Source organism: Hyla sarda, chromosome 4 (genome assembly GCF_029499605.1).
Source record: "Hyla sarda isolate aHylSar1 chromosome 4, aHylSar1.hap1, whole genome shotgun sequence".
NCBI lineage: Eukaryota > Metazoa > Chordata > Amphibia > Anura > Hylidae > Hyla > Hyla sarda.
The window spans coordinates 338413657-338436075 of record NC_079192.1 but is presented as its reverse complement, the minus strand read 5'-3'; the positions used below and the strand labels follow the sequence as shown (position 1 = coordinate 338436075).

The window sequence follows — 22419 nt, the reverse complement described above, 5'->3', positions numbered from 1 at the left end:
AATCGAATTACTGTAAGGTATCCTAAAGAGTGGATACAAGAGTGGATGAGCCTCAAGCAGAAGACGATGGCGAGACTACCTCTCTCACATTATCAGTGTCTAAGTATTTGCCTAAGGTAGCAGTTCTAAAACTGGATTCCAAATCTTCATATAAAGGAATAGCAGCTTTTATCACAGTGGCCCCTTTAATCTCAGGCTCATATTCTAGTGCTATGCTATCACTTTAGAAGATAGTAATGCTTTAAAACCTTGAGATCACGACAGAGACACTTGCAAGAGTGTCTATGAATTTGTACTATGAAGTATACGGTGTGCTGCCCCATACTACATGGTTATTCTGCCCTAGGAGCAATATTTGTAAAGGCATAATATCTTCATGATACGACATCAGATAGAGCATGAAGGAAGTTTTCTTTTTTCTGCCCAATTCAATTACATTCAAAAAATTTGTGGCATAGGTGTTTAGGAACTATAAGTTAGAGAGCACTAAGGAAACTTGAATGTGTTGGACCTGAGTAATTGAACAGCCCTGGGAGATTCACTTAAAGCACAACTGTCATGAGATTTTAGCCCGCAGACTACTACAATGTTGTTACAGATGTCCATTACAAGAGTGTAACCATACCTTTATGGGTTTTCCTCCTTTTATAACAGCGGTCTGGCACAGTCGGACAGGTGTGGCTTGGGGTTCGCAAAGCCCAGCTGCAGACATGCCTATCCTCTCCTTTCAGTGCTGGGATCGCTGTGTAGTAAGACACAGCGCATGCACCCCTCCTGACATGCGCACTCCACTGCCCTGCATTGACAGAGCTCGCTCCCGCTGCCTATGCGCTCACTGCGCAGGTGCAGTACTGGAGGAAGGGAGGGGCACATGCGCTGCGTCTGACTACACAGCGATCCCAGCGCTGAAAGGAGAGGATAGGTGTGGCGGCAGCCGGGCTTTGCAAACCCCAAGCCACGCCTATCTGACTGTGCCTGACCGCTGTATAAATGTATTTTATAAGTTATAAAAGAAGGAGGAAAACCTATAAAAAGGTATGGTTACACTTGCGTTATGGACATCTAGAACAACATTATTGTAGTCTGGGGGTCTAAAAATTCAAGACAGTTGTGCTTTAACTACTTAGGAAGATTTGTCTCTCACATGATGATTTGCAAAGGTTCCATATACAAATGACCCTTTCCAATAAACAACATCGTACCTTGTAAAATGACTGGAGATCACCGATAGGTGGGGAGACTGAGAGGTAGTTTGGGAATTTATCTTGCAGGTGAGCGATCAACATGCCAAACTGAGTGCCCCAATCTCCTAAGTGATTTATCCTGTAAATGGTACAAAGAAAGAATGGTTAGAACAAAAGATCTGCATCTCCAACTGCTACATATTTAGACGTCTTCAGAGATGTCAGACCAAATTACACCATATTATAGACTACTTAGTGCCCACATCTATTTGGTTCATTAAAAGAAAAAGCCATCGATTTAACTAATCTACCAACATTACCTGAGTACATCGTGTCCAACAAACTCAAATAACCGGCATACGCTGTCACCTATAATGGTAGAGCGCAAATGACCCACGTGCATTTCTTTGGCAATATTTGGAGATGAGAAATCAACTACAACCTGAAACACAAATTTTGTATCAGTTTTATGTGTGGTTTTCTTTTCCAAGCACTAAATGTTAAAAGTAGGGATCGACAGATATTGATTTTTTAGGGCCGATACCGATAATCTGTCACCTTTCAGGCCGATAGCCGATAACTTATACCGATTCTCCGGTATAAGTTATCGGCCATTTCAACCGCCCCGGCGGGGCAGAAGCAGCTGCAGATCAATGATTTAAAGCGGGAGGTTTAAATCAATTAACTGCAGAGGCTTTTGCCAGGCCAGAGACCACCGCCACCTGCTTCTCTCCCCCTGCCTGTCCTGGGGTCCTAAATCTAACCACCACAGCCGCCCCATTGCCTCCCCCATCCCCGGTGTTATAATTACCTGTTCCCGGGGTCCGCGATACTTCTGGCTCCGTCGGCGTCTTGCGCTGTCAATGTGCGCACTGACGGCGACGTCGCGTTGGGGACGTCACTTGTCATTGCACAGCGCAGTGCACAGCAACAGCGCAAGAGCCAGAAGTAGCGTGGACCCCAGGAACAGGTAATTATAACACCGGGGATGGGGGGGGGGGAGGCGATGGGGCCGTGGCGGTATGTGGGCAGAGGATGGGGGGGGGGGGGGGGGGAGGCGATGGGTCAGCGGTGGTATGTGGCCAGAGGATGGGGGGAGGCAATGGGGCAGCAGCGGCAGTATGTGGGCAGCGGCAGTATGTGGGCAGGCAATGGGGCAGCGGCATGTTGTCAGAGGATGGGGAGGCAATGGGGCAGCGGCGGTAGTCTCTGGCCGGGGCATTATCGGCATATCGGCAAGGTAATACCCGATAATGCCGATACCAATAATGTCCAAAATCGCAAATATCGGCCGATAATATCGGCCAAACCGATAATCGGTCGATCCCTAGTTAAAAGGTGTTGTCCAAGTTATTTAAAATGAAAAAATATGGGTGACAAAACACCACAAGATGCTATTCTCTCTTTTTGAGTGTTGCATGCCTCAATGGTCTATTACCAACTACCATTAAAAAGCTGCAGGGTGTCAAGAGACGTTCACAGGGAATTTAAAGGGGTTATCAACTGGCTCCAGACAGTTAAATTTGTAAATGACTTCTATTAAAAAATCTTAATCCTTTCAGTAGTGCTGGGCGGTATGGCCTAAAATGAATATTACGGTATTTTTTTTTATTATTATTGCGGTATCGCCTGACCCCCCCCCCCACCCCGCGAGCGGGGTCCCTGTGCCCACTAGCGGTGTCAAATGTGCCCCCCGCGAGCGCTACCATCACCGCGGTTCCCTGTACCCTGAGAGCTGACAGGGACGGGGAACAGAGCCGCACTCGGCATTCTTGTGACACTGCTAGTGGGCACAGGGATCCCGCTAGCGGTGGGGATTGATCGTGCTCGTGGAGACACTGGCTGACAGGCGCAGCGGGGGGACACAGTAAATGGAATAGCTTCTGTGGCCCGATTCCGCTCTCGGAATCGGGCCACAGAAGCACACCGGGACAAGTGAGGGCGCCGCGCTGGGCTCTACAATTAATCCGGAGGGTGGGGGAGGGGCCCGACCGGTCTAGCGATGGGCAAAAATCCATACCGTGGGAGAAAACAAAACAAAAACTGTATCCGGTTCATACCGGTATACCGCCCAGCACTACCTTTCAGTAATTATGAGCTGCTGAAGTTGAGTTGTTCTTTTCTGTCTAAGTGCTCTCTGATGACACCTGTCTCGGGAACTGTCCAGAGTAGAAGCAAATCCTCATAGCAAACCTATTCTACTCTGTGCAGTTGCCGAGACAAGCAGAGATGTCAGCAGGGAGCACTGTTGCCAGACAGAAAAGAACAACTCAACTTCAGCAGCTGAAAATTATTGTAAGGATTAAGATTTTTTAATAGAAGTAATTTACAAATCTGTTTAACTTTCTGGAGCCAGCTGGGAATACCCCTTTAACAAAGGCCGCAGGAACCACCACAGTGGTGTCACGGGACTCAGCAAGAATATAACAGGTAAGTATATTTTCTTGTTATTTTATCACCCTAGCACGCTGGAAACCTTTCTTTAAATAACTTTACTATCCCCTTAAAGGGCTCAACTTCCCAAACACCTCTATTATTTTGAGACTCAAAAGCATAGCGGTTAAATCTTGCAAAGAAAAAAAGTATACATTCTGGAAATGGACCGTTTGGTCATTTTAATTCAATGGGCTTTCCCCAGTATACCTTTCTGCAGGTATCCCACCAAATACCGGCAACATACAAAAAAAAAAAATCCAGAACAGGGCCCAAGTTAAATTATATAAATAAGAAACCATACCTTTTTCTTTTCTCCAATCACAGGAGGTTGAACACCATTCACCAGCAACTTTGTCAACTGTTTTGATATGAAACTCTTCTGTAAGTGCACATTAATAAAACCTGTTTAAATAGAGGTTTACAGCATTAAAATCATGACACCTGAAGAAGTAAATTGTCATCATAACTGAGCTTTCCTTGTAATCTTACACGAGCTTGGAAATGCACAGTGCAGTACAGTTGCCATATGACACTGAAAGATTCTCCAGCACAGGTCCTAGTATACAAGACCTGGAGACTCCTCAGGCTTTGGCGTAAGGCGTAAGACCAAGATCAAACCTTCTAAGACATAACTGTTAGGCTGGGTTCACACCACGTTTTTGCAATACAGTTCCTGTATACGTTTTCAATTTGAAAACCGTACGGAACCATATTGAAAACCGTATGCATTGACTCTCCATTGAAAACCGTATGCCAAAAGATGCATCCGGTTGTGTCCGTTTTGCATCCTATACGGTTTTGTGAGTTTTTTCCCGTACCCAAAACCATAGCCTACCACAATTTTTGGTCCAGGTGAAAAACCGTATTGAAATGTATACTTTTTTTAAAACATCGGAGGAGTCAATGGGAACCGTGCGTACGGTTCCATCCGGTTTTCATCATTTGGTTTTTGACTTTGATTGAAATTTCAAGAAAAAACTGTGCAAACAAGTGAAACTTTATTCATAATGGAATGAAAAGTTAAAAACATACTTTTTGTTCTTAACCCCTTGGGGACGGAGCCCATTATGACCCTAAGGACGGGAAAATTTTTTGCAAATCTGACAACTGTCATTTTAAGCATTAATAACTCTGGGATGCTTTTACTTATAAATTTGATTCCGAGATTGTTTTTTCGTGACATATTCTACTTTATGTTAGTAGTAAATTTTCGTCGATACTTGCATCCTTTCTTGTTGAAAAATTTTAAAATGTTGCATTTTTCTAACTTTGAAGCTCTCTGCTTGTAAGGAAAATAGACATTCCAAATAAATTATATATTGATTCACAAATACAATGGCCCTCATTTACTTAGAAAATCGGGTTGTAAGTCTATTTTGCTTTCTTACCCGACTGCTTTTTTCCCCTGGTATTTATTATTATGTCGCATCCTGTTTGTCGCACGTGGGTTTTGTAGGTTTTGGTTTCCTACTCCTCTGAGTTGTCGGGAGAAAATCCACAACAATTCAACAAATTCGGGTTGGAAACCTTTATAAATACGTGGGAAAGCTCAGAAATGTCGGGTTACGCCCCTTTTTCGGGTTTGGGAGAATCCACATCGGGTCCGTTGGGAAAAAATGTTGCATCGTGTCGCAGACTGGCGCACGATATCTGCGACATGTCGCGGACAAAGATGCGCCAGAAAAACCCGACAAAAGAAGTCGGGTTTAGAATAGTAAATGAGGGCCAATATGTCTACTTTATGTTTGCATCATAAAGCTGTCATGTTTTTACTTTTGGAAGACAACAGAGGGCTTCAAAGTTCAGCAGCAATTTTCCAATTTTTCACAACATTTTCAAAATCGGAATTTTTGAAGTGGATTTGAAGGGCCTTCAAATTAGAAATACCCCACAAATGACCCCATTATAAAAACTGCACCCCTCAAAGTATCCAAAATGACATACAGTAAGTTTGTTAACATTTTAGGTGTTTCACAGGAATAGCAGCAAAGTGAAGGAGAAAATTCGAAATCGTCATTCTTTACACTCGCATGTTCTTGTAGAACCAGTTTTTTTATTTTTACAAGTGGTAATAGGAGAAAAATCCCCCAAAAATTTGTAACACAATTTCTCTCGATTAAGGAAATACCTTATATGTGTATGTCAAGTGTTCAGCGGGCGCAGTAGAGGGCACAGAAGGGAAGGAGCAACAATGGGATTTTGGAGAGTGAATTTTGCAGAAATGGTTTTTGGGGGGCATGTCACATTTAGGAAGCCCCTATGGTGCCAGAACAGCAGAAAAAACCCACATGGCATACCATTTTAGAAACTACAACCCTCAAGGCACGTAACAAGGGGTACAGTGAGCCTTAACACCCCACAGATGTTTGACGACTTTTCGTTAAAATCGGATGTGTAAATGAAAAAAAAAATAATAATTTCACTAAAGTGCAGTTTTTTCCCCAAATTTACAATTATTACAAAAGGTAATGGGAGAAAATGCCCCCCAACATTTGTAACCCCATCTCTTCTGAGTATGGAAATACCCCATGTTAGGACGTTAAATGCTCTGCTGGCGCACTACAATGCTCAGAAGAGAAGGAGCGCAATTGAGCTTCTGGAAAGCAAATTCGTTTGGAATGGTAGTCAGGGGCCATGTGCGTTTACAAAGCCCCCCGTGGTGCCAGAACAGTGGACCCCCTCACATATGACCCCATTTTGGAAACTACACCCCTCACAGAATGTAATAAGGGGTGCAGTGAGTATTCACACCCCACTGGTATTTGACAGATCTTTGGAACAGTGGGCTGTGCAAATGAAAAATTAAATTTTTCATTTTCACGGACCATGTTCCAAAAATCTGTCAGACACCTGTGGGGCGTAATTGCTCACTGCACCCCTTATTACATTACGTGAGGGGTGTAGTTTCCAAAATGGGGTCACATGTGGGGGGGGGGTCCATTGTTCTGGCACTATGAGGGCTTTGTAAACACACTTGACCTTCAATTCCTGACAAATTTTCTCTTCAAAATCCCAATGGCGCTCCTTCTCTTCTGAGCATTGTAGTTCGCCAGCAGAGCACTTTACATAAACATATGGGGCATTTTCTTACTCGGAATAAATGGGGTTACAAATTTTGGGAGGCTTTTTTCCTATTTTCCCTTTTGAAAATGAAAAATTTAGGGTAACACCAGCATTTTAGTGAAAACCTTTTTTTTTCATTTTCCCATCCAAATTTAATGAAAATTCATCTAACACCTGTGGGGTGTTAAGGCTCACTATACCCCTCATTACATTCCGTGAGGGGTGTAGTTTGCAAAATGGGGTCACATGTGGGTATTTATGTTTTTGCGTTTATGTTAGAACCGCTGTAAAATCAGCCACCCCTGTGCAAATCACAAATTTAGGCCTCAAAATGTACATAGTGCGCTCTCACTCCTGAGCCTTGTTATGCGACCACAGAGCATTTTACACCCACAAATGGGGTATTTCCGTACTCAGGAGAAATTGCGTTACAAATTTTGGGGGTCTTTTTTTTCCCTTTTACTGCTTGTGAAAATAAGAAGTATGGGGCAACACCAGCATGTTAGTGTAAACATTTTTTTTGTTTTTTTTTATACACTAACAGGCTGGTGTAGCCCCCAACTTTTCCTTTTCATAAGGGGTAAAAGGAGAAAAAGCCCCCCCAAATTTGTAGTGCAATTTCTCCCGAGTACGGAAATACCCCATATGTGTCCCTAAACTGTTTCCTTGAAATACGACAGGGCTCTGAAGTGAGAGAGTGCCATGCGCATTTGAGGACTTAATTACGGATTGCATAGGGGTGGACACAGGTGTATTCTACGCCAGTGATTCCCAAACAGAGTGCCTCCAGCTGTTGCTAAACTCCCAGCATGCCTGGACAGTCAGTGGCTGTCCAGAAATGCTGGGAGTTGTTGTTTTGCAACAGCTGGAGGCTCCGTTTTGGAAACACTGCCGTACAATACGTTTTTCATTTTTATTGGGGGTAGGGGGGGGGGGGGTGGCAGTATAAGGGGTGTATATGTTGTGTTTTACCCTTTATTATGTGTTAGTATAGTGTAGTGTTTTTAGGGTACATTCGCACTGGCGGGTTACGGCGAGTTTCCCGCTAGGAGTTTGCACTACAGCGAAAAATTTACCGCAGCCCAAACTTGAAGCAGGAAACTTACTGTAAACCTGCCCGTGTGAATGTACCCTGTACGTTCACATGGGGGGCAAACCTCCAGCTGTTTCAAAACTACAACTCCCAGCATGTACCGACTGAGGAGTTGTACTTTTGCAACAGCTGGAGGCACACTGGTTGGAAAACCTTCAGTTAGGTTCTGTTACCTAACTCAGTATTTTTCAACCAGTGTGCCTCCAGCTGTTGCAAAACAAACTACCAGCATCTACTGACAGAGTGCATGCTGGGAGTTGTACTTTTGCAACAGCTGGAGGCACACTGGTTGGTAAACCTTCAGGTTGGTTGGAAAATGCCGAGTTAGGCAACAGAACGGTCTGTCAGTACATGCTGGGAGTTGTAGTTTTGCATCAGCTGGAGACACACAGGTTCTGTTACCTAACTCAGCATTTTCCAATCAGTGTGCCTCCAGCTGTTGTAAAACTACAACTCCCAGCATGTACTGATCGCCGAAGGGCATGCTGGGAGATGTAGTTATGCAATAACTGGAGGTACATAACTACAACTCCCAGCAGTTTGGGAATGCTGGGATTTGCAGTTTTGCAACATCTGGAGGGCTACAGTTTATAGACCACTGCCCAGTGATCTCCAAACTGTGACCCTCCAGATGTTGCAAAACTACAAATCCCAGCATGCCCAGACAGCAAAGAGCTGTCTGGGCATGTTGGGAGTTGTAGTTTTGCAACATCTGGAGGGCTACAGGTTAGAGACCACGGTAGCCCTCCAGATGTTGCTAGGCAACTTACCTGCTTCCGTAGGATCCAGGGAGCCGTCCTCTTCTGCTGCACGACGTTGCCGCCCGCAGATCTCCGTCGCCGCCCGCCGATCACAGTCGCCCGCTGCCTCCGGACAGGTAAGTGCACGTCGGCATTCGGTCCCCTTCGGTTCCCCGTTCTGCCCCGCCTATTGTGGGTGGGCAGGACAGGGAAAACGAAAGTTAACCCCCCGCCCCCGATCTGCTATTGGTGGTTGCGTCTAGACCACCACCTCACTCCTATCCCTTCAGGGGATCGTAGGTGTCTTAGACAACCACGATCCCCCTTATATTCCGGGTCACCATAGACCCGTAATCGGCACAAATCGCAAGTGTGAATTCACTTGCGATTTGCGCCGATGGCCGACATGGAGGGTCTGATGACCCCCCCTAGGCATTTGCACGGGGTGCCTGCTGATCGATATCAGCAGTCACCCCGGTCCGATCCCCGCCCGGCACGCGTCAGGGACCGAAATTCCCACGGGCGTATGAATACGCCCTTCGTCCTTAAGTACCAGGACGCAAGGGTGTATGCATACGTCCTTCGTCCCCAACAGGTTAAACAGATGCAACCGGACATCATTTTTCAAACCGTATACGGATTAAAATTTGTACACCTATTTTGATACAGTTTAGTCAGGTTTTGAGGAATACGTTTTTTTAATCAAAAACCTGATACGGGAACTGTATTGCAAAAACGTGGTGTGAACCCAGCCTTATATCCGTAATAATGGAAAAACAATAACAGCCCAATCTGGAGCCAGTTTAGCCTTACAGGGAAAACGCCTTCAAGACCTAACAAGGACAGTCAAGTAATCTGCCTTGACCAATTCACCTAGCTATTTCTCCCAATAACATGCCATTATTTTTTCTACTATTACATGCAGCTGTTGGGTTTTGCAAGGTTTCACTACTCTTAATGAGATATGTATCTGGGAGGACATGTCTCGTCCCCTTGTTCTACGTCAGTGTTTCCCCACCAAAGTGCCTCCAGCTGTTGCAAAAGCTACAACTCCCAGCATGCCCGGACAGCCATTGGCTGTCCGGGCATGCTGGGAGTTGTAGTGTTGCAACAGCTGAAGACACCCTGGTTGGGAAAAACTGTTCTACGTATATTAGAGATTTCAAGCAATGGTTTATCCCCTTTTCCCCTTTATCCCCTTCTCCCCTGACAGCTGTTACGCCCCTCCAATAGACTTGCATTGAGGGGGTGGAGCATGACGTCACACGGGGGCAGAGCCTGTGAAGTCACTATGCTCCGTCCTCGTGGTCGAGATGGACTCAGCCTGAGGACCTCCAGCAGTTCCGGAAGCCGCTAAAGGTGGGTGCTGCATGGTAGATCCCGGGGGTCCCCAGCAGCGGGTCCCCGGCGATCTGACATCTTATCCCCTATCCTGTGGATAGGGGATAAGATGTCTAGGGGCGGAGTATCCCTTTAAAATCTGCACCACGTCACCTGCCCAATGTGTCAATCTAGTTGGCAAAATGTTCACATAAATATAGAGAAAGAAAACTATTCAAAAGTTTTCCCTTCTTTGTGCTAGGATCTGTTTCCAAATGATGGACTACAGAGTGGACCCCGCAAATGTGTGTGTGAAGGCAGCATAAACAGAAAGACCCTGAACCAAGCGAGCAGAATTTCTAGGGATATCTGTCTATGTCAGAAGTAAGCTGGTCATAAACACACTTTACCTGGACCGGCAATTTCTGTTTTTTCAATCAGGTTGTTTTCTGGAAGGTTTTTAACAATTTTATTAGCAATTTCAGTTGGGCTCACTTTTTCACCTCTTGCCTTAAGCATCTGGGGGGAGAAAAAAAAACAAAACAAAAAAAAACAAAACAAAAAAAAACCACCAGTTACATCTTACATATTCCAGATAGTAAAATCAGTTACATAGCATAAAATCTTATTTTACTGGTGCCCAGTTGGCCATTTAGGAATGAAGCTCTACAAATCAATAACAGATGAACAGTACAGAGGTACCAGGAAGTGAGCGGATATACACACACTACTGTGTGCATTGCTGCTCACTACAGTACTCACAGGAGCAGGGAGTCTGGCCTGACATGATTCCCTGCTCATGTATGCTCTTCCCATGGCACCCTATATGCTGATCACCATGAGAAGAGTAACACTCTGCCCATCAAGCTGGTGGTGGCGACATCTGTACTAAAGCAGAAAAGTAAGAGAAAGTGACAGGACCTCTTGAGGTATCACACTGTACATCCTTATCCTTGTGCTATGGAGGTATTTTGACAATTCTCCCATATCTTACACTTCTGTTCATCCCCAGTAAAATACCCTAATATTAAAGGTTATACAATTTTAGAAGCAACACAGTATCATCTGGGAACATGAACAACTCCATATAAAAGTCTGACTGAGCAGCATGTGTTTATACATCATTGTCAGCTGCATTTCAGTGGTAAAGAAAACCCTGCCAATCAGCACAAAAAACCCTAAGCATTAAAGGGTTACTCCGCTCCCCAGCATCCAGAGCATTGAGTTCCGAACGCTGTCTGCGGGCTTCCATGTTCACGCCAGCCCCGTCATGTGACGTCACGTCCCACCCCCTCAATGCAAGTTTATGGGAAGGGGCGTGACGGCCGTCGCGCCCCCTTCTCATAGACTTTCATTCAGGGGGCAGGCCGTGATGTCACAATGGGGCGGGCGTGAACACGGAAGCCCGCAGACAGCGTTCGGAACTCAATGTTCAGAACACTTGGGAACAGAATAACCCTTTAAAAAAAAGTATAAACATTAAGAATTAAGGGGGAGATTTATCAATATGCATGTCTGCGTACCACCACTTCACAGCTTCTCTTTTGCTGTATTTTTGGCTTATGTTTGCCAAATTTATGAAAACGGCGCACAGACTTTGTTAAAATTTGCACAACTGAAAAAAAAATTGCTGTAGAATGTCACTCTCCTAAGGCAAGGCAGAGGTGGCATGAATTTGCATTTTTATTTTATTTTTTTTTTTAACATGTTTGCTCATAATTTTTGCACTTTTTTTTCAAAAAATACGCTGTTCTCTTTCACTGCAAAGTCAAGAATAAAAAATAATAAATGAAAAATAGCAAAAGAAAAAAATAGAACACCCCCTGAAAAGGTCAAATACAGATTCACAGATCATGTTTACCTGGGTAATTGCCATTGCGCTGTTGCACTGGTAGTCACCAAATTTAGGCTGCTGACTTGGAGTGACGGCCAATGGAGCATTTACCAGTTCAGGATATGATGCCCTTATAGCCCTTCCAAATATTTCTTGGAGCTGAACATTGATGTTAATCATTCTGTTGACTGATTTGTCTTCCTCTTCCTGAAGACTCTGTCGGGTGAAAAAAAATAAAACCATTCTTAGTAAAAGGAAGAAGATTAATAAAACAGATGACCAAGTTTCAGATAACTGGGTATGGAGATATTCTATAATGATCACATCTAACTATCAAAAAATAGACAGGAACATACTCGCCTTTTTGTCCTACTGTGGGACATTAAATGGTACTTCCTAATTAAAATTAATAAGTTATAGATTAGCCTATTTGAATCACTTTTTTTGTATATTTATGAGTTAGATCAACCCCTAAAAGTTTGGTCACCAGGGGTCCTCCTCCTGGTCCTGCCTGCAGTCCTGCTTCCAGATTGTCTCCTGTAGCAGCCTGACAGAGACAAAAGTCAGGAAATACAGGTGGCACCTCAGCACAGTGTATAGAGCTGAATATTTCACCTTTCCCTTTGAGCTGCGCTAGACTGTAGAGTCATGATGCTTTTAGTGCATAATATTGTGCTGTGCAAGCTGCTGGGCAGAGCTGACCCACTAAAGAGTTCAGTGATGAGAGCTGAGGGGGTTGTGTGCAGTCTCAGCCAATCACAGCCCATCTCACAGTGAATTGCTCTTGGCTGTGTGGAGCAGAGTTCCTTTTTGCACTTTAGTTTTTTCCTCCTCACCTTCTAAAAGTCATAACGTTTTCCACCTACAGACCCATATGAGGGCTTTTATTTGCGCCACCAATTTTACTTTGTAATGACATCAATCATTTCACCAATTATATGTTTAAAATTGTCATCTTCTGACCCCTATAACTTTTTTATTTTTCTGCATATGGGGTGGTATGAGGGCTCATTTTTTGCGCCGTGATCTGAAGTTTTTAGCGGTAAAATTTTGTATTGATCAGACTTATTGATCGCTTTTTATTCATTTTTTCCATGATATAAAAAGTGACCAAAAATACACTATTTTGTTCTTTTGAATTTTTTGCGCGTGCGCAATTGACCGTGCGGTTTAATTAACAATATATTTTTATAATTCTGACATTTCCACGCGCGGTGATACCACGTTTACTTTTATTTACACAGTTTTTTTACACAACTTTTATTAGGGAAGGGGTTAAATTATCTTTATTAACTTTTTATTTTTACTTTTTTTTTTGCACTGTTATAGCTTCCATAGGGGGCTATAACACTGCACACACTGATCTTTTACACTGATCAATGGTTTCTCATAGGAAACCATTGATCAATGATTCTGACGCTTGACTGCTCATGTCTGGATCTCAGGCACTGAGCAGTCATTCAGCAATCGGACACCAGGAGGCAGGTAAGGGGACCCTCCTCATGTCCTACAGATGTTCGGGATGCCACGAATTCACCGCGTCGGTCCCTAACAGCCCCCTGAGCTAGCAGGCATTAGTTTAGTTTCACTTTAGATGTGGCAATCAACTTTGAACGCGATCAATGTCGCGCGCTATTAGCTATGGGTCCCGGCCATTGTTAGAGGCCGGGCCCGACCCGTTGTAGAACTGGAGCGGACTAAGGACGTACAAGTACGCCTTGGGTCCTTAAGTGGTTAAAGGAGTACTCCACTAGAAAACTTTTTTTTTTTTTTTTTAAATCAACTGGTGCCAGAAAATTAAAACAGATTTGTTTATTACTTCTATATAAAAATCTTACTCCTTCCTGTACTTATCAGCTGCTGTATGCTCCACAGGAAGTTCTTTTCTTTTTGAATTTCCTTTCTGTCTGACCACAGTGCTCTCTGCTGACATTTCTGTTTGTGTCAGGAACTGTACAGTGCAGGTGCAAATCCCTATAGTAAACCTATCCTGCTCCATACAGTTCCTAATATGGACAGAGGTGTCAGACAGAAAAGAAATTCAAAAAGAAAAGAACTTCCTGTGGTGCATACAGTAGCTTATAAGTACTGGAAGGATTAAGATTGTTAAATAGAAGTAATTTACAAATCTGTTTAACTTCTGGCACCAGTTGATTTTAAAAATATTGCTTTCCTCCGGAGTACCCCTTTAATGTAGCCCTATGACAACACTGGCCATGTTACTTCTGGTCCACACAGCAAGTGCTATGTGGTAGGGACCAGAGCGGGCATCCTATTGTCTTGTATGAGGGGGGAGTAGGACAGCCCCAACCCCCTGCTGACATTTTTGGCTACCTTTATAGAAAAGAAAGACATACTCTGGGAATTGCAGCAATGTTCATTTTTATCTCACTTGTTCAAAAAGTCATTACAACAGAGAAATGAACATATTCCCCCAGTGCAAGAAATCAGAGATCCTCTCAGCGCGGTGTCTTAAGAGCAGTTCATCCTGAGCTTGCTGTAGCAGGATGATTCACTCCTGGCCGCATGGAGACGCTGATCCCCAGGGTGTGGAAGAGCTCGCTGGTGTGCGAACAGCTGGAGGAACCTTTCAGGAGTCCCCTCCCTTTCTCAACCTCGAGAAAGGGAGGGGAAAGAGGTTGAGAAAGGGAGGGGACTCCTGAGAGGATCTCTGAATTGTTTCTTGCACTGGGTGAATATGTTCATTTCTCTGTTGTAATGACTTTTTGAACAAGTGAGATAAAAGTGAACACTGCTGCAATTCCCAGAGTATGTCTTCCTTTTCTATATTGGATTTTTATTCAGCAGAGGGAGCCCTGAATGAGACATAGGGAAGCCACCCATATGTGCACACCTGTAGTCTAATTTGCTGCTTTATGGACTGGTTTATGGAGGCAGGAGGCAGCTGGGGAAATAGGTGCCAGTCCTGGGACCAGGACTGTATTTAGTAAAGTATGTGTATACAATTCGAAAACACCCCAAACCTCTCCTATCCTACAGTCAAACCAAGTAGAAGCACTCTCGGTAGTTACCTTGCGCAGGATGTTCAGTCGATACTTGAGCTTGGAGTTCTCGTCCCTTAGTCCGTCTAAGCTTGGCGAGTCACCAACAAAAGCAAAGTTTCTTAGGGCTTCAATCTCAGCAGTGAGAGATTTAATCTCTGCTTCCTTAAAGTGAAAAGAAAAGCAAAACTAGTTAGAGTCTTGTAAGAAAGCGTAGAAAAACTTGTGTTTCCAGTAAACAGGCATTTATGGCGTTTAACAGTTCTGCAAAACATAGGTTATTGCAATGCAGAGGGAAGTAAGTAGCTGCCACATCCCTCTGACAACACCTACCTCAGGGAAAATACTTGAACAGGCTTAAAGGGGTACTCCGGTGGAAAACTATTTATTTTAAATCAACTGGTGCCAGAAAGTTAAACAGATTTGTAAATTACTTTTATCCAAAAATGTTAATCCTTCCAGTACTTATCAGCTGCTGTATACTACAGAGAAAGTTCATTTCTTTTTTAATTTCTTTTCTGTCTGTCCACAGTGCTCTCTGCTGACATCTCTGTTTATGTCAGGAACTGTCTAGAGTAGGACAAACCTATCCTGCTCTGGACAGTTGCCGAAAATACATTCAAAAAGAAAAGAACTTTCTCTGTATTATACAGCAGCTGATAAGTACTGGAAGGATTGAGATGTTTTAATAGAAGTCATTTACAAATCTGTTTAACTTTCTGGCACCAGTTGATTTCAAATAAATTGTTTTCCACCAGAGTACCCCTTTAAGTCCAACAGACCCTCGTTCTCCTCAGGTATCTGCTACACCCTGAGGGACTTTTATTTTGCCATTATCTGTTCATTATCCAATGGGATATATGGCTGTCTGGGAATGCTGAGAATTGCAGTTCCCTAACAATTGGAGGCACTCTGGTTGGGAAACAGTGATCTAGGCATAGTAGATGAATACGTATAAAGACTGTCCTACGGCTTTAGAACAGCAAAGAATACATGTGACTCCAGCAGCTGTTTTTCTTGAGCAGATGAAAAGGATTCACATAAACAGTAACGCAAAGACATTGCACATCTGTTGCATAATATTTTTCTAATAGTAACATAACAGTACACATGAAAGTAGAGACGGAGCAAGTACTGGACACCATTCTCCCTGCAAGTGACCTGGAATACTGATATAGCATGCTAATACTGAAGAACAGGGTAACAGTAGAGACAGGAGGCCTGGATTTCCCTAACCCCTTAGGGTACGTTCACACTATGTAATTCCCGCGGTGAACTTTAACATCAGCGTGAATGAATTCTTTGAGCGGGATTCCCCAAGCACTGCATAGCAGTCAATGGTGCTGCACAGTCCTACCGCCGCCGGCTGCCAGGCTGAACCTCCGCGAGCCAGGATGAAACTTCGCGAGCCAGGCTGAACCTCCGCGAGCCAGGCTGAACCTCCGCGAGCCAGGCTGAACCTCCGCGAGCCAGGCTGAACCTCCGCGAGCCAGGCTGAACCTCCGCGAGCCAGGCTGAACCTCCGCGAGCCAGGCTGAACCTCCGCGAGCCAGGCTGAACCTCCGCGAGCCAGGCTGAACCTCCGCGAGCCAGGCTGAACCTCCGCTCGCTGTATTCTGCAAGCCAGGCTGAATCCCCGCCCGCTGTATTCCGCGAGCGGAGATTCAGCATGCATTCCTCAGTGTGAACACACCCTTAAGGACTCTTCCATTTTTCCATTTTTGCACTTTTGTATTTTCCTCTTTACCTTCTTAAAATCATAGCACTTTCAGTTTTCCACCTACAGACCTATATGAGGGCTTGTTTTATGCACTACCATTTTTACTTTGCAATGACATCAGGCATTTCACCACAAAATCTTCGGGCAAAACCAAAAAAAAGATTATTTGTGAGCCAAAATAAAAAAAAACACACCCTTTTTTCATTTTTTGCGCCTTCCGTTTCTATGAAGAGAACTTTTCTGAAAAATGACACCTTATCTTTATTCTGTAGGTCCATAATTAAAATGATACCCAACTTATATAGGTTTGATTTTGTTTTATAACTTTATGCACAAAAATTTGTAAATTTAAAATTGTTCAGACCCCTACAACTTTTTTATTTTTCTGTATACGGTGATAAGTGAGGGCAAATTTTTTGCACCATGATCTGTAGTTTTTATTGGTACCATTTTTGTTTTGATGGGGATGTCTTAATTGCTTTTTATACATTTTTTAGGGTATACAAAATGACCAAAAATACACATTTGTGGATTTTTCTTTACATATACACCATAGACTGGTTTAATTAAAGTTCTGCTTTTATAGTTTGGACATTTACGCAGGCGGCAATACCACATATGTTTATATTTATTTTTGTTTACAATTTTTTGTAGGGGGTGATTAATTTTTTTTTTTTTTTTTTTTTTAAGGGAAGGGGTTAATTCACATTCATTAACTTTTATTTTTTAAACTCCATTTTTTAGCCCCCATATTTCATACTCCTAGGATTGCATAAACTGTTCAATGCTATGCCATAGCATAGCATTGATCAGTGTTATCAGTGTCGATTGCTCCAGGCTGCTGAGGTGTCGTGGAGCATCAGAGCACCGAATGGACGGCAAGGAGGCAGGTAAGGGGCCTTGCGTCGTCCTCTCTGCTGTTCGGTACACTGTGGTTTTACCACAGTGGTCCCGATCAGCTCTGCTGAGCTGCCGGGATTTCTTTTTTTTTCTATTTTAACGGGTTAATGCCGGGCATCAACGCGATCAATGATGTCTGGCATTAGACACGGGTCCCGGAAGCTGATAGCTGATGTCCGGCATTAGACGCGTGCTCGACTCCTAAGGCCCCTGTCATAGGAGAGGAGCGGATGCAGGGCGTACAAGTTAACCCCTTAAGGACCCACTGTAGGACACGGCCATTTTTTGCACATCTGACCACTTTCACTTTAAGCATTAATAACTCTGGGATGCTTTTACCTTTCATTCTGATTCCGAGATTGTTTTTTCGTGACATATTCTACTTTATGTTAGTGGTAAAATTTTGTCGATACGTGCATCATTTCTTGGTGACAAATTCAAAAATTTTATTTAAAAAAATTGAAAATTTTGCAATTTTGAAGCTCTTTGCTTACAAGGAAAATTTATATTCCAAATAAATATATATTGATTCACATATACAATATGTCTACTTTATGTTTGCATCACAAAGTTGCCATGTTTTTACTTTTGGAAGACATCAGAGGGCTTCAAAGTATAGCAGCAATTTTCCAATTTTTCACAAAATTTTCAAAATCGAAATTTTTCAGGGACCAGTTCTGTTTTGAAGCGGATTTGAAGGGCCTTCTTATTAGAAATACCCCACAAATGACCCCATTATAAAACTGCACCCCTCAAAGTATTCAAAATGACATTCAAAAGGTTTGTTAACCATTTAGGTGTTTCACAGGAATAGCAGCAAATTGAAGGAGAAAATTCAAAATCTTCATTTTTTACACTGGCATGTTCTTGTAGACCCAGTTATTGAATTTTTACAAGGGGTAAAAGGAAAGAAATCTTACTAAAATGTGTAACCCAATTTCTCTCGAGTAAGAAAATACCTCATATGTGTATGTCAAGTGTTCGGCGAGCGCAGTAGAGGGCTCAGAAGGGAAAGAGCGACAGTGAGATTATGGAGAGTGAGTTTTTCTGAAATGGCTTTTTGGGGGGCATATCACATTTAGGAAGCCCCTATGGTGCCAGAACAGCAAAAAAGAAAAAACACATGGCATACTATTTTGGAAACTACAAAAGGGATAATAGGACAAAATGCCCCCCAAAATTTGTAACCCAATCTCTTGTGAGTATGGAAATACCCCATTTTAGGACGTAAAATGCTTTGCGGGCGAACTACAATGCTCAGAAGAGAAGGAGTCACATTTGGCTTTTGAAAAGCAAATTTTGCTGAAATGGTTTATTGGGGGCATGTCCCATTTAGGAAGCAAAAAAAAAAAAACACATGGGATACTATTTTGGAAACTACACCCCTCAAGGCACGTAACAAGGGGTCCAGTGAGCCTTAACACCCCACAGGTGTTTGACGACTTTTCGTTAAAGTTGGATGTGCAAATTATTCTTTTTTTTTTTCACTAAAATGCTAGTTTTCCCTCAAATGTAAAATTTTTACAAAGGGTAATAGGACAAAATGCCCCCCAAAATTTGTAACCCCATCTCTTCTGAGTATGGAAATACCCCATGTGTGGACGTCAAGTGCTCTGCTGGCGAATTACAATGCTCAGCAGAGAAGGAGCGCCATTGAGCTTTTGGGAAAATAAATTGTTTGGAATGGAAGTCAAGGGCCATGTGCATTTACAAAGCCCCCCGTGGTGCCAGAACAGTGGACCCCCCCCCCAACATGTGACCCCATTTTGGAAACTACACCCCTCACAGAATTTAATAAGGGGTGCAGTGAGTATTTACACCCTACTGGCGTTTGACAGATCTTTGGAACAGTGGGAAAATTACATTTTTCATTTTCACAGACCACTGTTCCAAAAATTTGTCAGACACCTGTGGGGCGTAAATGCTCACTGTACCCCCTTAATACATTACATGAGGGGTTTAGTTTCCAAAATGGAGTCACATGTGGGTATTTCTTTTTTTGCGTTTGTCAGAACCGCTGTAAAATCAGCCTCCCCTGTGCAAATCACCAATTTAGGCCTCAAATGTACATAGTGCGCTCTCACTCCTGAGCCTTGTTGTGCGCCCGCCGAGCATTTTACGTCCACATATGGGGTATTTCCGTATTCAGGAGAAATTGTGTTACAAATTTTGGGGGTCTTTTTTTCCTTTTAACGCTTGTGAAAATAAAAAGTATGGGGCAACACCAGCATGTTAGTGTACATTTTTTTTAAATTTTTTTTACACTAACAAGCTGGTGTAGCCCCCAACTTTTCCTTTTCATAAGGGGTAAAAGGAGAAAAAGCCCCCCAAAATTTGTAGTGCAATTTCTCCAGAGTACATAAATACCCCATATGTGGCCCTAAACTGTTTCCTTGAAATACGACAGGGCTCCGAAGTGAGAGCGCCATGCACATTCGAGGACTAAATTAGGGATTGCATAGGGGTGGACATAGGGGTATTCTACGCCAGTGATTGAAATATGCAGAGTCCCATTTATTAAGAATAAGATCAGCAGCACAGGAACGTGAACAAAGGCATGACGCATTTCAGGCATGGACCGCACATGACTAAGGGCGTCATGCCTTTGTTCACTTACCTGTGTTGCTGATGGACTCTGCATATTTCCACGCTGGCATATCTTTTACAGATGAGCGAACTTACAGTAAATTCGATTCATCACGAACTTCTCGGCTCGGCAGTTGATGACTTTTCCTGCATAAATTAGTTCAGCTTTCAGGTGCTCCGGTGGGCTGGAAAAGGTGGATACATTCCTAGGAGACTCTTTCCTAGGAATGTATCCACCTTTTCCAGCCCACGGAAGCACCTGAAGGCTGAACTAATTTACACAGGATAAGTCATCAACTGCCGAGCCGAGAAGTTTGTGACGAATCGAATTTACTGTAAGTTCGCTCATCTCTAATATCTTTCTTTGTCTTGGATGTTGGTGCTGCCATAACACCTGCCGCGCTGTGGACAGGACATCTTACTGGTGAGCTGTTCTACCCATTCTCTATAGTATCATTATTAGATTATTTATTTGAGGTACTAATATAATGGCCAAGGAAGGAAGGTGTCCATGCCCAAAAAGTAGATGGCTACTTGGAGTTGTACTTTTACAACGACCAGAGAGCCATAAGTTGGAGACCACTATGCTTCCTAGCTGCTGCATTCAGTGTGACTGGATGAGGTGCTTTTAATTATTGATAATGAAAATATTTTATACATTTTACTAACAAAATTTAAGAAAAATCCAGAAACTGAATGTACAATGTAATCCAGTCACACCGAGACCAGTCAGAACCCGCTTTCATGTGTGCCTGCATAAACCAATCAGAACCCCGCTTTCATGTGTGCCTGCATAAACCAATCAGAACCCCGCTTTCATGTGTGCCTGCATAAACCAATCAGAACCCCGCTTTCATGTGTGCCTGCATAAACCAATCACAACCAAACTTATCGGTGTGTCCTTACAAACCAATCTGAACCCCCGCTATCAGGTGTGCCCTCTTTAACCAATCAGAACCCAGCTTTCATGTGCGCCTTCATAAACCAATCAGAAGGTTGCAATTCCAACCCCACTTTTATGTGAACCCACACGAACCAATCAGAACCCCACGTGAAGCAATTAGAACCCCCGCTTTTATGTGTGCCCACATGAACCAATCAGAACCTTCTTTCTACTTGTGGACACCGATCAGAGCCTTTCACTCAAGCATTCATTCACCAATCAGAACCTTACTTTCTTTTCTGGCCACACTGACCAATCAGACAGTTGCTTTCATTTATCGCTGGTTGGTAGGGAGACCTGCCTGAGAGCACTCATGCGCATGCGCTCCTCAAACCACCCGGAAACGGTGACTCCGCTTTCCAGAGACCGGACTGTACTTGTGGCACATGACTGTACAGATAGCAGTGACACGCGGCAGACAGCCGTCTATCACACACCATGCCCCATAACATTCCGCCTGACCTGCTGCAGCAGCCTCTGCTCATAGCGCCCAACCAGTCCCTCCATGCTCCGCTCACACTGACACCGGGGGAAGAGGCCGGACAGGAAACCGCGTCACTACTAGCAGGCGGGACTGCAGGGGTTACCGGGTCCTGACGGTTGGTCACGTGATCAGGGTTATAGCGCGCGGCGGGCAAGTTCGTGTCATTGATTTCTAGTCTGTTTCAGTTCATCATCTGCTTCAAAACTACAAATCCCAGCATGACCTGACAGCCCTGTATCAACAACTGCAACCATCAGTCTGTCAGTTCTTCCCAACCTGCGGCCATACAGTAGTTACCACAGTCTTTGGCTGTCTGGGCATGCTGGTAGTTGTAGTTGTGCAACAACTGGAGAGCCACAGGTCGGGAACACTGGTCTATGTCGTGTAACAAATGCTTGTGACTATTCAGAAGCTGGAAACAACTTTTTTGCGTTTTTTTCTTCTTCAGAAAACATAAACCAACATAATGCATTACATTGAGCTCCAGTCATGGCCGTAAATGTTGGCACCCCTGAAATGTTTCAAGAAAATGAAGAATTTCTCACAGAAAAGGATTGCAGTAACACATGTTTTGCTATACACATGTTTATTCATTTTGTGTGTATTGGAACTAAACAAAAAAAGTGAGGAAAAAATGCAAATTGGACATAATGTCACCAAACTCCAAAAATGGGCTGGACAAAATTATTGGCACCTTAACTTAATATTTGGTTGCACACCCTTTGGAAAAAATAACTGAAATCAGTCACTTCCTATAACCATCAATAAGCTTCTTACACCTCTCAGCCGGAATGTTGGACCACTCTTCCTTTGCAGACTGCTCCAGGTCTCTCTTATTGGAAGGGTGCCTTTTCCCAACAGCAATTTTAAGATCTCTCCACAGGTGTTCAATGGGATTTAGATCTGGACTCATTGCTGGCCACTTCAGAACTCTCCAGTGCTTTGTTGCCATCCATTTCTGGAAGACCCCTTTACTCAGACGCAAACTCAGCTTTCTGACACTGGGCTGTACAATGCGACCAAAATCCGTTGGTAATCCTCAGATTTCATGAGGCCTTGCACACATTCAAGGCACCCAGTGCCAGAGGCAGCAAAACAACCCCAAAACATCATT

At 43.6% G+C, this 22419-nt stretch overlaps 2 protein-coding genes across 5 annotated transcripts in view; one reads left to right on the top strand and one right to left on the bottom strand.

Annotated features, from left to right (window-relative positions):
• RARS1 (arginyl-tRNA synthetase 1) overlaps nucleotides 1–21564 on the bottom strand; it is a 49449-nt gene extending 27885 nt beyond the window's left edge. Inside the window, exons 1-7 of one of the 2 annotated variants that reach the window (XM_056516488.1) lie at nucleotides 21284–21564; nucleotides 14703–14837; nucleotides 11698–11886; nucleotides 10247–10355; nucleotides 3922–4022; nucleotides 1505–1626; nucleotides 1203–1323 (exon numbers count right to left, since the gene is read on the bottom strand). In XM_056516488.1, coding sequence (XP_056372463.1) covers nucleotides 1203–1323; nucleotides 1505–1626; nucleotides 3922–4022; nucleotides 10247–10355; nucleotides 11698–11886; nucleotides 14703–14837; nucleotides 21284–21328 — 822 coding nt within the window. In that variant the 5' untranslated portion in view covers nucleotides 21329–21564. Of the gene's footprint in view, nucleotides 1–1202; nucleotides 1324–1504; nucleotides 1627–3921; nucleotides 4023–10246; nucleotides 10356–11697; nucleotides 11887–14702; nucleotides 14838–21052; nucleotides 21152–21283 lie in introns of those variants that run through there. The other variant, XM_056516489.1, reaches the window with a different exon arrangement.
• LOC130267160 (uncharacterized) overlaps nucleotides 21352–22419 on the top strand; it is a 46191-nt gene continuing 45123 nt past the window's right edge. For 2 of the 3 annotated variants that reach the window (XM_056516492.1, XM_056516491.1), the window contains exon 1: nucleotides 21352–21420. The gene's annotated coding sequence lies outside the window, so the exon portion shown is untranslated. Of the gene's footprint in view, nucleotides 21421–21445; nucleotides 21460–22419 lie in introns of those variants that run through there. The other variant, XM_056516493.1, reaches the window with a different exon arrangement.